Source organism: Mustela nivalis (assembly GCF_964662115.1).
Source record: "Mustela nivalis genome assembly, chromosome: 5".
NCBI lineage: Eukaryota > Metazoa > Chordata > Mammalia > Carnivora > Mustelidae > Mustela > Mustela nivalis.
The window spans coordinates 150421994-150440501 of NC_139024.1; the positions used below are offsets into that span (position 1 = coordinate 150421994).

Below are 18508 nucleotides of genomic sequence, written 5' to 3' on the forward strand. Positions count from 1 at the left end.
CATCAAGTGGGTTTTCTCATTAAATAAATGTTAATTAAATTTTTTCTTTAAAAAAGGTCTTATCAAAGGCTGGTATTAGAAAGCATAAAGCAAACATTCAAGAACCGGAATTCCTAATAAAGGTGGAAGTGCCACTTTTTTTCTATTTCAACCATAAGAAAATCCTAGCCCACGCACTGACTGGCCTAACACAGTATGTTTGGGAGGAGGAGAGATGATGGATGGATGCATGGAGCTGATAGACAGAGGGTACATATTGTATTATGACTTTTTATTTCAAAACCCTGAGAGATGTTATTTATATCTTTGCTGGCTAATGTTATATGCACAGCTTCAATGTACCTTAGCTAAATCAGATTTCCTTGGTTTTCCTTAGCTCTTTGCTGTGAACTTTACCAAATATGCAAACTCCCCATCTAGTTTTCTTCAATAATAAAGATAGAACTTCATAGCTTAGCCCTTTGCCCAGACCACATCCCACGGTGAAAGGACTGTGTCTTGGTGTACTGGTGGGCCGCCAAAGGCAAAAGGGAGCCTCTGGAAAGTACAAGTATCCACAGCGCTCCGAGGCAGCCAGCAGTGATCCAAGACTTTAGAGGAAGAGAAAGTTTTAGTGGGAAGAGGGAGCAAAGTCATAACACAGTGGGACTGCCTCGGATCGTCATCTGTGTAGAAAGGAGAACCTTGCAGATTATCTACACTGCTTTTCCAAAACTGAGAAATGGTTCTGGAGGCTGCAACTTGGTTTAAGCCAGTTAAGATGAAGAGACAACTCAGGCATCAAGAAGGGGGAGAACATCCGCCATGTCTCCTTCTGGCCAAGCGTCCATCTAACGGGAAGCAGGTGGTCAGTCTCCACATTCCTGGTTTCTTACTCTAACTGCACATTCCCCTCCTGCTCACTCTCCAGTGGCGCCCCGCCTGCCCTGTGCTGGGGGGAACCCACGACCAACAGCACGTCTGAGTCACCTGGCTAGAGAATCAGTCCTTCTGTAAGTTGAGAACCTTGTCCTTACTCCCACCCCGCAGCGAGGAGGAAAGGGTCAAAGACGGAGCCTTCCACTCTGCTCACAATGCCAGGAAAACCAAGAATGATGTGCCCAAAAAGCCCACCTCTGAAGATGTCCTCATCTTCAGAGGTGTGGTCCAAGAACAAAGCCAACGAAAGACAAAAACCACACGGATTCTAGTGGCCTAAAAGCTATGTGCCATGGCCGTTCTTCTTAAAAGCAGTTGGATTAGAAATGTTTTAAAAGGGGCCACAGAGAATGTTTGCAATATTCAAAATCTAAATACATGCGCTTTCCGTCTGTACTCTTGACTCAAGAAAGTGGTCCGTGAAACGAGAGAAAATGACATGTGTACTTTCTAGTTGAGAGTACAGGAATGTAAACAACAGGAAGATTTTCCTGGCTCTTTTACAGATTTCTGCATGTCATGCTTTGAACCTTTACAACTGTCAAGAAAGTGGGTATCTGTACAAAGACAGGAAAAAATTCTAAGACGCAGAACGTCCAGGAACCTGCTGGACCTGGGATGCCCTGAGCGTTTTCCCTTGGACACTCTGAGGAAGAGCTCCCAGGGATACCACTGAAAGCAAACCATTTGCTTTATTCACCGTGGGAGCTTAATTCAAAAGTGTAATAGACTCACCTCGATTTTCCAGATGTTTAGGTTAGAGAGCAGATCCCAACAGAAAGTGCCATCTTTATCCACTCCGCTGAACCCAAAGCCAGCTGCGTTATTCACTGCATCAGCTATGGTTTTTAAAACAACACATTCAGATATGGAACAAAAGTCACATTGCTGCTTTAAGAGATATTAAATGTTTATCTAGCTTTCAGATTGAGAAATAGGCAGTAGTTTCTCCTTGGAAAAGAAACCAAAACAATTGAAAAGACTGGTACCATTATAAATCCCAGAAACCTTTTGCGCTCTTTGGTGGCCTTAATTTTTATTCATTCATTTGTATTCATTCACTAGCATTTAGTGTGCGCCTGCTTAGTAAGAAGGCAAGAGAGCCTCCTACAATGCAAAATGAAAATAAAAGAAAAATGAATCAGAACAAAGCAACAGGAGTTAGTGACCCACTTGATGTAAGGGGAGATGTCTAAGCTCAGAAGCAGAGGCCAGAAGAAACAGGGAACTGAGGGGACTTGGACAGGTCCAAGAGCTGTCATTAAAGATGGCATGAAATGAATGGCACAGCATTAAGTCAAGAGGAGAACCAGCTCTGAAAGTGAAACTGGAGCTTGCTCTGGACGTATTAAGCATGACATGCCAGTAGGTATTAGCCGGGGCTGCCAAGATAGTTAGAAAAGCTTAGAGCACAAGACAAAGAGCAGAGCTAGAGATGTGAATTCGGGGCCAGCCACCATGGAGACCACACATGGACCCAATTACCAAAGCATCCTACCCACACTCAGTTTGAGAAAGCTCCTGTTTCCATCTTTATTCCACTTCACAGCACTATAAGAAAATGTCCCCCTGCCATGAGTATAATGTTTCTAATTCCTTAATTATGCCATGTTGTAATCAAATAGAGATCTGATGAAATCAACATACTTTTATTATGAAGACCAAAAGGCTAATTGTCTCTTTTCACTTAGTTCGTTAATTGTTAGAATATTTTATTTAAAAAATCAACTTCAACACCCCCGAAAACCAAGTAATCTAATTTAAAAATGGGCAGAAGATGTGAGCAAACTTTTCTCCAAAAAGGACCTCCAGATGGCTAACAGACACATGAAAAGATGCCTGACATCACTCAGCGTCAGGAAACTGCAAGTCAAAACAACAATGAAATGTCACCTCACACCTGTCAGAATGGCTAAAAAAATACAAGCAGCAACAAGTGTTGGCAAGGGTGCGGAGAAAAAGGAAGCTTCTCGAACTGTGGGTGGGAATACAAACTGGTGCAGTCACCGTGGAAAACAGTATGGAGGTTCCTCAAAAAATAAAAATAGAGCTACCCTATGATCCAGTAATCACACTATTGGGTATTTGCCCCCAAAATACAAAAATACTAAGAGCTACATGCACCCCTATGTTTATAGCAGCATTATTTACAATAGCCTAACTATGGAATCAGCCCAAGTGTCCACTGATGGAAGAGGGGAAGAAGAAGGAATATTACTCAGCCATAAGAACAATGAAATCTTGCCACTTGCAATAACATGGATGGGTCTTGAGGATTATAATCCTAAGTGAAATAAATCAGAAAGACAAATACCATGGATCTTAATCCTATGTGGAATTCAAGAAACAAGACAAACATAGGAAAAGAGAGACAAACCAAGAGACAAACTCTGAACTACAGAGAACAAATGGATGGTTCCCAGAAGGCAGATGGGGTGGGGGATGGGAGAAACAGGGGATGGGCACTAAGGCATGCCCTGGTCATCATGAGTGCCAGGTGACACACGGAGGTGTTGGATTACTATATGGCATACCTACACGAATAACACTCTATGCTAACTACACTGGAATTAAAATAAAAAATAAGTAAGCTAAGTCACAGCACTGTACGGTCTTAGATCTGGGGAGATCTCGGAGAACTCTTTCTTGAGGCTCTATTCATTCTTTCCCAATGAAGTTCAAGTCCAGCTCCAGAGTGACTTCTGAAGGGTTATTCTAAAGAAAAACGACGTGTTCTATGTTTGTCTCCTTTATTTCGGCACAGTTGGTGACTGCACACTGCTTATCTTGTGCTTGGCTTGGAGATCATCTGGTTTCCTTCAGAAGGAAGGATGAGAAGTCCTGAGAGCCACTAAGTCGTTCTCCCAAGCCGCCTGGATGGAACCCAGTGGAAAAAGAAAAGAACAACGAAGCAGGGCTGTGCCCGTTGAGGAACGAAGTTTTAAATGTGTGGTTAGAAATGGTGAGTGACAAGATGAGCTGAACCAAGAGAAGAGGAGCCCCTTTGGGGTCTGTGCTGGAGCCGAAAACCAGGGCTGGCGGACGGTACGGGACCAGCAGCCCTTCAAGTCCTCCTCCTGCCTCTGGCCTCGCCCAACACCTGGAACCACCACTTCTCTTTTGGGGGCCTACGACCTTTCCGAGGACTTTACAAAAGCTCCCAGGGGTGAGAAGATGCTGGCTGAGAGGTGGGCTCTAGGGGCAGAGCCCCTGGCTTCTGTGTCTTTACAGAGCGAACATTTGGCCTCAAGAGAGCCATCTGTCCTCTAGAAGCCCATTCCCTTGGGAAGAAAATGGATGTTAGAGTGGTACCTGTCTTAAAGCCTCGTTGCAAGAGTTAAAGAAGTAATGAAGGGGACTCGGAGTGCAGAGCCCAAGTCAGCCCTCCAGAAACGTTCACTGCTGCTCCCCACCGACCCATCTTGCCAAGACTCAGTGAGGCCACCATTCAGATCACACAGGTGGTAAACAGTGCCAGGCTCCGAATGCTAGAAAGGATTCTGATCCCCCCCCCCGCCAGGGGCTAGGAAATGTGTTTGCTGGGAATCATGCACTCCACCACGGTTTATCCAAGACGTGGTTCTTGTCTCTGAGCGGTTAGAGGTTCTAAGTTCACCAGCCCCAAACTGGCTTTACTTGTATCGTCTACTGTATTATTACAGATAAATTAACTTGGACGCCTGTATTGTGGAGGTTGCGATCCTTCCTTGGAACACAGCCTGGGCTGAAGTGGAGTCTCACTAATTAGTACTAATTAGGGAAAAACAACCAGAATGGTACACTAAGCCCAAAGAAAATTGCCTTCATTATTTCAATATAAACAGTAACGAGAACGAGCCTAACACGGTGCAGCTCAGCCGAGATTCAAGAAGGGGCCAGCTTTAAGGATTAAATTCATAATCACGTATAATGAGTACATCAATTATATGCAAATGATGTTTTAAGGAGCTGGATAAAACAATTATTCGCTTAAGCGGTTTAAATAGTCCCTGTTAGGCTAGTCACTGCTTCCTTATTCATAAATAATACAAAGGTTAATTTCAGACCAGCCCATGCAAGCTAAACCATAACAAAGTTCGAACTGAGGCCACACAAATTCATGAAGTATTTCTCCTGAGGCTTACCGCCCCCCCAAAAAAAAGTTAAAGGGAAGGGGGTATGGGAAAGAGCCAAGCCCACGGAGAAAGCTCCCCACAGAAAAGGATTCTCCCAGAATCTGGGGCGCTCCCAAAAAGCCAGAACAATGCCAGATGCCCCCTGTTGCCTAGAACCCCCTCCCCCTCCCCCTCCCCATCCCCACCGGCACAACCCACCTCGCGTTAGACTTTCCCTAGGAAGCCACACAGGGCCTTGCCTTCCTCCTAAAGCAGGAGCTGATTTAGTCCAGAAGCCAGCCCTTAAGCCCTAGGATACAGAATATGGGCATGGGAAAGATAGGGAGGGGAGAGAAAAGGAAGAGTGAGTGAAGACGTAGGAGGCAGCAAGGAGAGTGAGCTGTTATCTCTTCCTCTCTCTCTCTCTCATTCACAACCACACACACTCAGGTTAGAGCAAAGTGGAAACATTAAGTATTTCACGCAGGAAACTAAGCCTCGTGCTCCAAGCAGGGTTCCAACCATAGTAAGGATCGTGCTTACCTACAGAAGAAATTACCATCCTTAAGTCATAAAGCAGGTGCACCAAGAGGAATAAGGCTTTTGAAGCCTTATTCCAACCAGTCTATATTCACCACCCCCCCACCCCCGATTGCTGGCCTGGGGACAGCTCCTCACGTTACCGCCTGGTCAGTACGCCGGTCTCTGGGCCCGCAGACTGTTTTAACAATCTGATGGCAGACAAGAGGGCTTACCTTCGCATTCCCCCACCACAGAACCTGGTACGTGACAAAAAACCCTCTGAACTGAACCAAAGGGGACAAACAAACAAAACTTCCCCCGCTGCAGATGTGTTAAATCCCTCAGTTCCATCTTTCTGGCCAAGTGCCCCCAAAACACTGCATTGGACTGAACTTCTCCCTGAACATTTCGACCTTTAAAAATTATTTAGACCAGGACTTGGTGAGAGAAAGGAATGAGGAGTTATCTTTTTTTTTTTTTAATAGGTATAGCTCCTATTGGGGGGAATGGAAAATTTCGTTCTGGAGATGGACAGTGCGGATGGTCACACAACACTGGGAATGAACTTCATGCCGCCAAGTCGTAGACTAGAGAGGATTAAAATAAATTCTGTGTTCTATCATATCGCAATAAAAAAATTAAAAATAATTTGGTAGCTACCAGCTTTAATTTGGGGATAAAAACTTGGAGCATGAAAATGAGAGAAAAGGAACTCAATTAAGTGCTACGCCTTCACTCAGGGAGCACGGGCTGAGCACTAGGCACGGAATTTAATCATCTATTTGACTTAATAAACCAAATCAGGGCTCCCTGACATCAAGCCCCAGGTCACCTTTGGCTAAGAACTTAAATTTCCATTCCTGAACTGCCGTGCCTTATCACAAACCCTCACCGTTCCCGGCAAGTAAACAAGAGGACTTACTGCTCACTCCAGCAAAGCTTTCAACTTTTCCAGTTTAAAATGGTTTGTAAGGAAAGAGAGAAAAGCAAATCAAAGTCGAACTTTCTATCTTAAAAAAAAAAAAAAAGAAGTCACCTGAAGTCAGTTTCTAAGGCATAAAGCTGAACCAACAATTTTTTTTTTAACCACCAATTTCTTAAAAAGAAAATGTGACCTAAGTCAGCACGTGTGTTACTACGTTGAAAGCATATCCCCTCTATTATGCACAACCCAGAAACATGACCAGATGGCCGGATCATTCTGGAATCTTCCCTTCTAACTTTCCACTGTACGACTGGGAAGCTTTGCCTGGTGGGGGGCGCTTCCAAGTTTGGACATCTGCTAATAACAGAGTCGAAGTGACCGCCAGGACGGCTCTGCTCTTATCTCAGGTCATTGAGTTTATGGATCGCGGGACACAGGAGTGCTTTGGTGGGAAGTATAAAACGATACTGGCTGAGCGGCCTCCACCATGCACTGAACTTTTTTTGATGAGATGATCCGACATGCTGTTCTGGGAAGGCCGTCCCAGGAGTCTCCCTTTTCCCTTATTCACTCAGGGCCGTTCCAGCAGACGTACCTAATGTCCAGGCAAAGTAATACTTGGGCTTCGAAGCTTGCATGACAATATATAAGTAGCACAGTCGAGTCAGGAAGTTTGCTTTATGAACAAACCAGTCATCGGTCAGGCAGGTGATGGGGAAGGACTTCGTGAGCGTCAAAAACAGAAGGAGAGACACCAAGGTCATGCACAACTTGCGTATCACAGCTCTCTGAAAATGTGGAAAAAAAATCCGTGTAACCAGGCAGGACTCCGGTATGAGGAAAACACTTGCAGCAAGGGCACGTTAGGGACAAGCTGCTCCAATAGCTGCCGTGGTAATATTCCTTACGAGGAGCGGCAACATTCTTAGGACACAGACTGGATCCTGAGCACAGGAGCTAAATGCAAATGCAGTTTATACCTCGGACACTTGAGATCTGAATGTATCTAAAATTGAAGGATACTATTACCAGCACATTCTACCAACAAGAGGAAGGTAGTTTGTTTTTGGTGTTTTTTTTTAAGATTTATTTATTTGAGAGACAGCATGAGCGGTAGGAGGGTGAGGGGCAGAGGGAGAGGGAGAAGCAGACTCCCCATTCAGCAGGGAGCCCAACGTGGGGCTCGATCCCAGGACCCTGGGATCATGAGCTAAGCTGGAGGCAGATGCTTAACGGATTGAGCCACCCGGGCGGCCCGAAAAGGAAGGTAGTTTAATTACCCAAAACATAAGAGAGAGAGCATTACAGGGTGGCAATCTTCCATCGGAAAGAAATAACCATTTGACTTCCACTTCTGTCACCAGCAGAGTCAAGGACATGGGTCTGAATCACCACAAGGAGACAGCGGCTTAGCTCGGAAGGATTCCGTGCAAGTTCTGAAATGCCTGAGCCGGGACTGAGCAGGAGATGGAAAGCTTCAAAAAGCCTTCCAGGGGGACGCCTGGGTGGCTCAGTTGGTTAAGCAGCTGCCTTCGGCTCAGGTCATGATCCCAGCGTCCTGGGATCGAGTCCCACATCGGGCTCCTTGCTCCGCAGGGAGCTGCTTCTCCCTCTGACTCTGCCTGCCACGCTGCCTGTGCTCGCTCTTGCTCTCTCTCTCTCTCTCTCTCTCTCTCTCTGACAAATAAATAAATAAAATCTTTAAAAAAAAAAAAAAAGGCCTTCCAGGATAGTTTACATGTAGTCTGCTCTAGCATTAAGATGTGCTGGCATTTTAAATGCCTCTGGACCGGGGCGCCTGGGTGGCTCAGTGGGTTAAAGCCTCTGCCTTTGGCTCAGGTCATGATCCCAGAGTCCTGGGATCGAGCCCCACATCGGGCTCTCTGCTCCGCAGGGAGCCTGCTTCCTCCTCTCTCTCTGCCTGCCTCTCTGCCTTCTTGTGATCTCTGTCTGTCAAATAAATAAATAATATCTTTAAAAAAAAAATGCCTCTGGACCAAGTGATTTTGCCCAGTTTCCCCAACATTTCAGGGAATGTCATTTAATAACAATAGAACTATAGTTCCCAACTTTATAAAAACAGGTCACTTTCTGGGACGCCTAGTGGCTCAGTCAGTTAAGCACCCAACCCTTGATGTTGGGTCAGGTCGTGATCTCATGGATCGTGAGATCAAGCCAAGGGTCAGGCTCTGCGCCTAGCACCAAGTTGGCTTAAGATTCTCTCCCTCCCCCTCTGCCCCTCCCCCCCAATCATGTTTGCAGTCTCTCCTTTACTCTCTCAGATAAATAAATCTTTTTTTTTTTTAAGCCACATTTTCTTGTAATACGGGGATAGCAATAGCACCTCCGGAGAGCAGCGTGAGGTTCAGGTGAATGAGTATCTGCAAGAACAGAACAAGAACCGCATCGGGCTCTCAGTCGAGTGCTCACCGTGCTTGGTTGGCCGTGATGGCTGACAACACGCTGGGGAGGTACCACCTGGGAGCGCCAGGCACCTCCCACTAATGTGTCTTTACCTAAAATAATACCTGACCACGTCCCTCTCTCTGTGCAAGAAAATGCCAAGCATCTCCCTGGGGAGTGATATGAAGACTCCGTGATCACACACTCAGCAACATGAGAGCACTACCATGGTAGATTCTGCCAAGAAACACCTGTGAGTACTTCGATGCCCCATGGCCACGGCAACCTCACTCCCACTCTGTTTCAGTAACACAGAAAGAGCGGAGACCGTGGACAACCTATACACTGCGGGAGACCCGACCGTGTCAAAACTACCTGAAAATTCACGCTTAGTAAGTCACTTAAATTTTCAAAGAGTAATTTTGCCTAGATGTTAACAGTTACAAAATATTTAACTTTAACTCAATTATCCTGACTCTCCTTTTTCCAATTTTCCCTCTTCCTTCAACTAATCACAAACTTCCCTTAAATATGGGATATTGGATCTGAATAAAGTTAGCGTATTTATGACGTTCAACACATTATCCTTATGATAACTAATTTGAAATCAATAAAATTCAGGTTAAAATTTTTAAAATTTCCAAAAACCATCTTAAACTCTCGAAGTCAGTAAAACTAGTCTTTAAGAGCATGCCAACATAAAACTGGTTTCCCACATAAGAAGCAAGCTCCGCAATTAAAAAAAAAAATCAATCACATTTATTCTGGTTGCCACTCCTTCCCCATCCCCCTTTGATGACATTCTCCTTTGGCTGGATATGAATTTCTATTGATAAAGGCCAAAAAAAACCCTCATAAATCCAAATGTGTTAACTAGCCCAGTGCTGAGCACACTGTAAGCATTAAATATTGGCTAGCTGACCTAGTGGATAGATTGCTTTAATATTTCCAGCCCATGAGCTCGGCTGTGAGGCAAAGGTGGGGTGGGGAGTTCCTGGCCAAGCTTTCTGGTAAACTGTTTGGCTTTTTAATTAGAACAATTACTAGTGAGAGTCAGCACTGGCAACAGAGCTCTGTTTTTCCGGAGCTCTGGGTAAATAATTAGCAGTAGCCACTTACAGTGGGAGAAGGCTCGGGCAGGCTGTGGAAACCTCTCTGCTTCCAGTTCACCTCCAGCAACTTCGTGTGTATGTGTCTCCCTTCAATAAAGGCTATATAGTCCTTGAAATTGTTGCAAGGGCCAGCTATGACACTCATGAAGTTGAGAAGGTAGCTTAAATATTCCAAGAAAGAGGGTTTTACTCTGTGAAAATAAAGTTAAAAAAAAAAAAAAAAAAAGTTGAAAAGCCTTCAGTCTCGGATTTTTCTTTAAGATCCGCAGGAAAGCCAGTCCTAAACACAGGCATGTTCTTCGGAGACGATGAAACAACACGTGGTCTTTCTTTGTCCGGGTTCTCTAAAAATCCCCCTAAGCTAGAGACCTTGCAGAAAGGAGCCGGTGGGTGGCTCAGAGAAGGCGTGGGGCTCCGTGGCGCCCTCTGCTGGCCGACGGCGGCTATAGACACGGAGGGCGAGGTCCAGGGTCATTCTGAGGCTGGGAAGTGCTGGTTCTCAGCAGCCCTAACTGTCAGCAGGAGAGAATGAAGGTAATAAACATGAGGTAGGGTGGGAACCTGACCTAATGTGAGCTGATCCAGATGCTATGAAACGGGAAAACTCCCTCCCAACTGCCAAAATAAACACAAAAGCAAACCATGGGTGGAACCAGTTTCCATTTGAAGAGGACACACAAAACTACCACTAGAGCAGTCTTGTGTCTGCTCCGGCACGAGGTCGCCAACCACACAAGGCACAAGTAGTAGCAGGGAAAAATTCTACAGAGACCAGCTCTAGCTGGTGTTTTAATCGCATTTAAAGGGGCAGGATAGTATTGTGGGGCAAGTTTCCCCCAAATGCCATTGCTAACCAGTCACTGGAATTGTGCCCTACATTTACTCCCCCAAAACACTGAGCAAAGAATCTGATTCATTTGTCTCTTGCACTGAGTCTCCATGGCTTCCGAGTCTCAATCCCTTAATGTGAAAACGAGGCACTCAATCTCTGTACCGCTCAGGACCCTCTCTTCCTCACCCCTGACTACCTCCTGAAATTCTCCGATAGGAACCCTCCACCGTGGCTGCCTGTCCTTCCCCGATGTGCTACCTCACGAGCCACTTCCATTCCCTATCAATGCTATCCCTCCTCCCTTACAGCCTCTCTTCCTCTCCAACATCCACACCAGCCACAGTCTGTCTTCAGCCTGCTTCCTGCTTCCTGCCTCCTGTCTCCTACTCCAGCCCTACTTCCTAGCTGCTTTCACAGTGGCATTTAATCATACTGATGTGCACAGATAACTGTTTCTTGAGGACCCTCAGACACATGCCCAATAAAAATAACTCTGTAATAGACTTAACAACAGCAGTGAAGACGAATCTTGCAAAACTAACAAAATTACAGACCTGTCTACTCTCTGCCCCAGCATCCTGCTTCTGGGACTCTATCCTACCACTATACACAAACCTATTTAAAATGACTTGGGAACAGGGTTTGAAAAGCCATAGATTGGCAGATAACCCAAGTATCCATCAACAGCTTCATTAACAAGCAATAATACATCCATATAGCAGAGTTAGTCCACATTAAAAAATGAGGAGGGTTTCTAGACGCTGATATACAAAGGGCTCGAGAACATACTGTTACACTTACTTTACAGCAAGTCGATGTTGCTCAGCAGAAAGGTCTTCAGCTCTTCGACCTAATCCTATAAAAAAGAAAAATGTAGCAATACGATGTTTGAAGTAGAAAATTCCAGAAGAGGCTTATATAAGTCATTTGGAAAAAAAGTGATTTATGTCACATTTCATTTATTTCATGAATCATAAAATCATTTTTTTTCCCCTAATGCTCTGGAATAGTTAGCCACAAGCGCACGTGTGAGGGGGAAAGTCTGCAGGTTCTCGTGAAGAGGGGTGAAAGCAGGGCTTACTCCTATTTAAACTGCACGGTAGGACATAGATCCCAGAGAACTCCCCACATCTCCTCTGCTCCTTACCAAAGTGCATTATGCTACAGGAGAGGGAAAGAGAGAGAGAGAGACCTGACTTTGCAGCCTGCACCAGCTCAAAGACCTCCCTGATTATGCCAGCAGCAGACACCTGCTACCAGCTGAAAGCATGGGTTTGGAATGGGGAAAGGAACAGGGGACTTTCCTCTTCTAAAAAAACAGGAAATGTGATCTTGAATACAGGGAAAGTCCAAGACTTATGAGGTGATTCTTCTTCTTTTAAAATTCGTCCATGCCAGGAAAAAACAAACCCAAATCACCTTTGCGCTTCTCATAAAATTTATATGTTAACTTACAATTGCAGAAACTGAAGTGTCATCTAATAAGCTATGAACACTGGACTACAAAGCTGTACATCCAGCTAAGACCGATGATGGTCGCCAATCATAAAAGGCATTTCAGAAATATGCATACAGTAAGACTGGGTTTCTGGAATTTGCTTGTTCCCACTACTCACAAGAAAAAAAGAAATAGCAAATAAACATCTTGCTGCACATAAGGGTTTTTTCAGAAAATCGGGTAAACTGAGAATGCTTTAAAAAGTAAATTCAGGCAAAAAGCCTATTTCAAAAAAAAAAAGGCAGTGTTAAAAGAAAATCACACTTACTTTCTAAGATGTCAACAATACATCTCTAGCAAATCTAGAACTTAAATTGATTTTAGCTACTGGTTTATGTGCTAATGTGAGTCTATCACCACTACCAACTAGACTTTTAGGTACAAATACATTTAGCAGCACATCCCGGTTGCCTTGGGCGTTCCCAGTTTGGGCTCTGAAAGTCTCATGCCCTGGGAAACTGCTCAGTTCTAGACAAAACAGGACAGTCAGTCACCCTAGAAAGACTCTGTCCTTGGTATAAACTTACCCAGTTCTCTACAGAACAACAAAATCACCAAGTATAAACGGGGAACATCCGAGGTCAAAATGAAATTAAATCAGCTTTAAAGAAAAATGAGACTAGCTAAGAGATTATAAATCTTCTCAACCTGTTCACACGTAAAGGAGCTTCAGCGGTCTGAAAGCATTTACCGGAGTGGTACAAATCCGTAGATATCCTCCTACTAATTGTACGTGACACCTCTTACGCCCACATTGAAATCCTCCAACCCGGCTGAACGTGCTGTCCCCCTTCCCTGTTTTCATCGTGTAATTCACACTTTCTGGTCATTTTCAGAAAGGGCAGGAGGAAGGACATGTTCAGTTTTATACGAACAGAAGATTCTTCCTTCTCCCGAGCAGAAGGGTCAGGCTAATCTCATCAGATAATTTTCCAAGCCAAACAAAACAAAAACACTAAACAAAACTAGCATTAAAAAAGAAAAAAAAGTTAACCAGCCAATACTATCCTTTATTATCTTGTGAGCTTCTCAGATTAAACCAAAGAAAAACGATGCCGTTTCTTCCCCAGGGATTTGGAAGCGAAGGGCAGAGAGTGCCATAAATTTAAAACATTATAAAGGTAAACAGAAAACCAGCTGTTCTCGGTGTAAACACTTCAGCTAATTTAGATTACAGAACTAATAGATGGGAAAGGAAAGAGCATGATTAGAGAAGCTTGCAAATTTTTGACAAGTTATAGAAGATCTGCTTAATTCTGGACTATGGGGTAGAGTCTAAACAAAGAGCTCTGAATGTCGGGCTCACTCTCGGAACCAAAAGGAGAGTTGTTTTTCTCACCATCATGAACTTGGAATGCCAAGGTCGTGATCTTCTGTGTGACAATCATCAGAGGCCTAAAAGGAAGACAGAAGAAAATGGATTGGCAGAAGGACCACTAGAAGAAACATTTATTCTATTTCTCTGCGTGGTAGTTATTCATCTCGAAGGCTCTTCAATAACGTGCAAAAAAAAAAACAACCCCAAAAAAACAAAAAATGGAATTTAAAAATTCCCTTCCAAATCATTTTAGATGAGTAGATATAACAACACTGAATGAGAGGACACCAGAGAGCCCCTGTCGCACAGTCACTCCGTGTGTGAGTTCCAGGACCAGCACCGTGAGCATCTCCTGGGGCTCATTAAAAGTGCAGACGCTCCATTCCAGAAGCAGAAAAACGAGGACCTGCATTTTAACAAGACCTCCAGGGAAACTCAGACGCGCATTGAAGTATGAGCAGTCCCCGTCTGGGGGGTACCTCATTCGGCGCCCTGGCCCCACCTGGATGAGGTCCATATTCTGGCTTTTTCACCCTAATATGTTCTAACCTGTGTTATTCTGTTGAAGGCAATTCTTCCAAGCACACAGGGTAAGATACTTCTGTAAAATGCAGTCACCTGTCCATAAACTGGTTAGCGACAAAAAATAAGACTGATTCTCATTTGAAAAAAGAAATCAAATAAAAACTAAGAAGTGGCACCCGTGCCAACAAGAACGCCAATTCAACAGAGGCAAGAATAGCTTTTTTAAAAATAAAGATTTTTATGTATTTATTGGAGCTACAGAGGCAGAGATAGTGAGAGAGAGCAGGAGCAGGGAGAGAGAGGGAAGCAGGCTCCCCACTGAGCAAGGAGCCCAAGGTGGGATTCGATCCCAGGACCTTGTGATCATGACCTTAGCTGAAGGAAGGCGCATAACCCACTGAGCCATCCAGAAGCCCATAGTGATGGCATAACTAGATAGCTACATAAAAAGAATGAAAAAATTATTTTAAAATGTACCAAAGATCTAAGTGTAAGAGCTAAAACTATAAAACTCGTAGAAGAAAACACAGGCATAAATCATAAACTTAGATGTGTAATGGTTTCTTTTTTAAAGATTTTATTTATTTATTTGACAGACAGAGATCACAAGCAGGCAGAGAGGCAGGCAGAGAGAGAGGGGGAAGCAGGCTCCCTGCTGAGCAGAGAGCCCGATGCAGGACTCGATCCCAGGACCCTGAGATCATGACCTGAGCTGAAGGCAGAGGCTTAACCCACTGAGCCACCCAGGTGCCCTGGTGTTAATGGTTTCTTAAATGTAACACCAAAAGTACAGGTAACAAAAGAAAAATGTAGATTGAATGAATATCATTAAAACTTAACTCTGTGCTTCAAATGACACACACCATCAAGAAAGTGAAAAGACACTTCACAGAATGTGTGACTATATGTGCAACTCATACGTCCGATACGGGACTCGGTACTAGAATAGATAACGAACTCTTACAGTTCACTAAGAATAAGACAATAACTCAATTTAAAAATGGCCAAAGGATCTGAATGGACATTTCTCTGAAAAAAAGATATACAAATGGTAAATTAGCAGATGAAAAGATGCTCAACAATAATCAGTCATCAGAAAAATGGAAACCAAATCATAAAGCATTTCACAAGAACAAGGATGACCAGAATCCCAAGGGTAACAAGTGCTGGTCAGGAGGTGGAGAACTGGAACCCTCAGACTTTGCTGGTGGGAACATTAAAAGGTCCAGCCACTTCAGAAAGTCTGACCGTTTTTTTCTTTTTTTAAAGATTTTATTTATTTGCCAGAGAGAGGAGACACAGCAAGAGAGAGAACATAAGCAGGGGGAGTGGGAGAGGGAGAAGCAGGCTTCCCTCTGAGCAAAGAGCCCGATGTGGGGCTTGATCCCAGGACCCTGGGATCATGACCCGAGCCGAAGGCAGACACCTAACAACTGAGCCACCCAGGCGTCCCAGCCTGGCAGTTTCTTAAAAGGTTAAGCACAAAGTGCTTGTATAAGCAAGCCTGTATAAGCAAGCAATTCCACTCCTAGATATATACTCATGAGAAATAAAAATCTATCTACACAAAAACTTGTACACACCTCTTCAGGGCAACATTATTCGTAACAGCCCAAAGGAAATAACCCCAATGCCTACCAACCGATGAAGGGATAAATGAAGTGTGGTAGGTCTATAAACAGAACATTATTCAGCAATAAACACAGTCAAGTACCGACCGGTGCTATCATTTGGATGGACCTAGAAACCATCAGGCTACGTGAAAGAAGACAGACATAAAAGTCTATGTTGTAGGATTCCATTGATATGAAATAGCAGAATAGATACATCCATGGAGAAAGGAACAGGTGACTGGCTGCCTGAGGCTGGAGGAATTGGGAGGAAATGAGGCTTGATGGTTAATGCACACAGGTTTCTCTGGGGGGTGATGAAAATATTGTATTAATTACGTTAATGGTTGCACCTGTAAATCCACTCTGCAAATATGCTCAAAACCACTGCGTTGCCTTCTCCAGATAGGTGAACTATAGGATAAGTGAATCATATCTCAACAAAGCTGCAGTTTTTATAAACAGCATCTGTTTTTAATCGTCCACCTCCATTTAGTACCCTTAATAGTTTCATTCTTGTCCAACCAGACAAGACCAAACCCCACTGCTCGACCATAACGTCCTTCAATCCTTCTTAGTCTAGCCTGGTTTTCTGATACACACTGTTGAGGCTTCCTATTGAATTTGCTGTCTCTGACCCCTCTGGGCTGATGGCCCATTTATGTAGATGGTGAGAAAAGCATCCGTGGGATGAGCCCGGGACGCCGCACTCCCCGTGAGCTCAGGCCAAGTGTGTGGGAGCATGGGATGGGGCACAGACCATTTTAGGCCAAGTTGGATGTGACAACTGCACTCTACCTCTTGCCTGTGAGTCCTTTTTCCTCCTTAATTCTTCCCCTTCTAGTTCCCATTTTCCATCTCTATAAAATAACATGCATGTGGGGCACCTGGGTGGCTCAGTCGGTCAAGCGTCCCACTCTTGGTTTCAGCTCAGCTTATGATCTCAGGGTCGTGAGATCTAGCCCAGCAAGAGCTCCACACTAAGCGTAGAGTCTGCTTGCGATTATCTCCCTCCCTAACTGCCCCTCCCCTGGCTCATGCACATTCTCTCTCTTTCAAATAAATAAAATCTTAACAAATAATAAAATAATCATGTAACATGTTTAAACTATCAATATAAACGAATAAACTATTTTAAAATACCAACAAATTCCTTTTGAAATCTAAACACTCATGCCCAACTTTGTATCTTATTGGCAAAAGCCCAACAGCCACTTTTTGAAACAAGGTTCCTAATATCCCACAGGATGCTAGCAGAAGAGAAAGGGAGTCTGACTGCGGACAGATGAGAAGGACTGCCATGCTCTACCAGGACTGGTGTGGCAAAATCGGGCACCATCCAGCTCATTTGAGCACAGGCAGACACGTTCGTTGCTCACACTGATTGTGACTGTGCTCCTGTAGACTGAAAAAAATAACTGTTCCTCCAGAGCACTGAGGTTTGGGTCTTAGAATAAGAGCTACAGGGAAGCTTTCTACAACAACGTGGACTTACAGACCAAAACAATTTTGCATCTCACTTTCCTGATGTCCCAACAAGACTTTGACTCAAAATGTACAACAGATGCCAAGAGCTATTTTTTGTTGTTGTTGTTGTTGTTTTGCTTTTTTGAAAGGGGTTCACTCTAAGTGTCACATTCAAGGTAGTTTCCAAACATGACTTTCAAAACACAATGTTTCTTTCCAAAGCTTTTTTTAAGCTTTTTAAAATTTTCCCTGCAAGATCAAAGGTCCTAGAAATCAGTAATAGGACCTAAGCCCCCCAGCTTCCCTTACACAAAGTCCAATACAACATTTTTACAAATTTGAGGCCCACATCCTGGTGACTATGCAATGTGCAAACCAAGTTAAGTTCCTGCTTTCCATTTAATTCATAACTTCAGTTTTTCTTAAAGGGTCTAAAAAAAATAGATACATCAAAAAAAGAAAATGTTACAGAATTAGCCTACGTTTCTGTCTTTATAAAAATATAACGTTTGTTTTCCTCTATCTGGCATTACATTTCATGTATTTCATATTAAGGCTCATGTTCAAAAATGCATCAAGTGGTCTCATATATGCAACGGCCTTGAGCAGAAGTCACTGGAATCTATGGGTTCTGGGGGCGGGGACATCAACGATTAGCTCCTGCGGATTCGATCTCCAACTTCATGCTGGGGCCACACCCCCTCGAGCTGCACCAGCCAATGGCAGCGCGAGCCAGTCACTGCACTCGCTGAACTTGTTTTAGACCTGCAGTGCCTTCCTTCCTTCCCTCTCTCCTACTCTCATCTCCTGGGTCAGATATGCATTTTAATCTGCTGCCTGTTCCGGCCTCTCCAGCTACCCTCACAGGAATTTCACATGACAAATCTCTTACTCCTGTTCCCATCTTAGCATCTGTTCCTCAGAGAACCTGGACGACTACAACACATAATATGGAATTTCTAGATCATGGTCAATAAATAATTATTTATGGGGTGCCTGGGTAGCTCAGTGGGTTAAAGCCTCTGCCTTTGGCTCAGGTCATGATTCCAGAGTCCTGAGATCGAGCTGAGCCTCGGGCTCTCTGCTCAGCAGGGAGCCTGCTTCCTCCTCTCTCTGCCTACCTGTGATTTCTGTCAAATAAATAAAATCTTTTAGAAAATAATTATAATGATTATTATTCAATATGAAGTCTACACTATTGGGTCTAGGTAAAATCTTGTATTATCATTATTTTGGGGGTTGCAGGGAATGTCCCTTCTGGAGAGAAAAAGAAGCTGTGGACCA

General features: G+C 44.0%; 1 protein-coding gene across 1 annotated transcript in view; it reads right to left on the minus strand.

Annotated features, from left to right (window-relative positions):
• Nucleotides 1-18508, minus strand: part of MBOAT1 (membrane bound glycerophospholipid O-acyltransferase 1) — a 108918-nt gene that overhangs the window by 17120 nt on the left and 73290 nt on the right. Inside the window, exons 5-9 of the mRNA XM_082730997.1 lie at nt 13644-13699; nt 11608-11662; nt 9982-10165; nt 7055-7247; nt 1654-1757 (exon numbers count right to left, since the gene is read on the minus strand). Of these exons, the coding sequence (XP_082587123.1) occupies nt 1654-1757; nt 7055-7247; nt 9982-10165; nt 11608-11662; nt 13644-13699 (592 nt within the window). The remainder of the gene's footprint in view (nt 1-1653; nt 1758-7054; nt 7248-9981; nt 10166-11607; nt 11663-13643; nt 13700-18508) is intronic.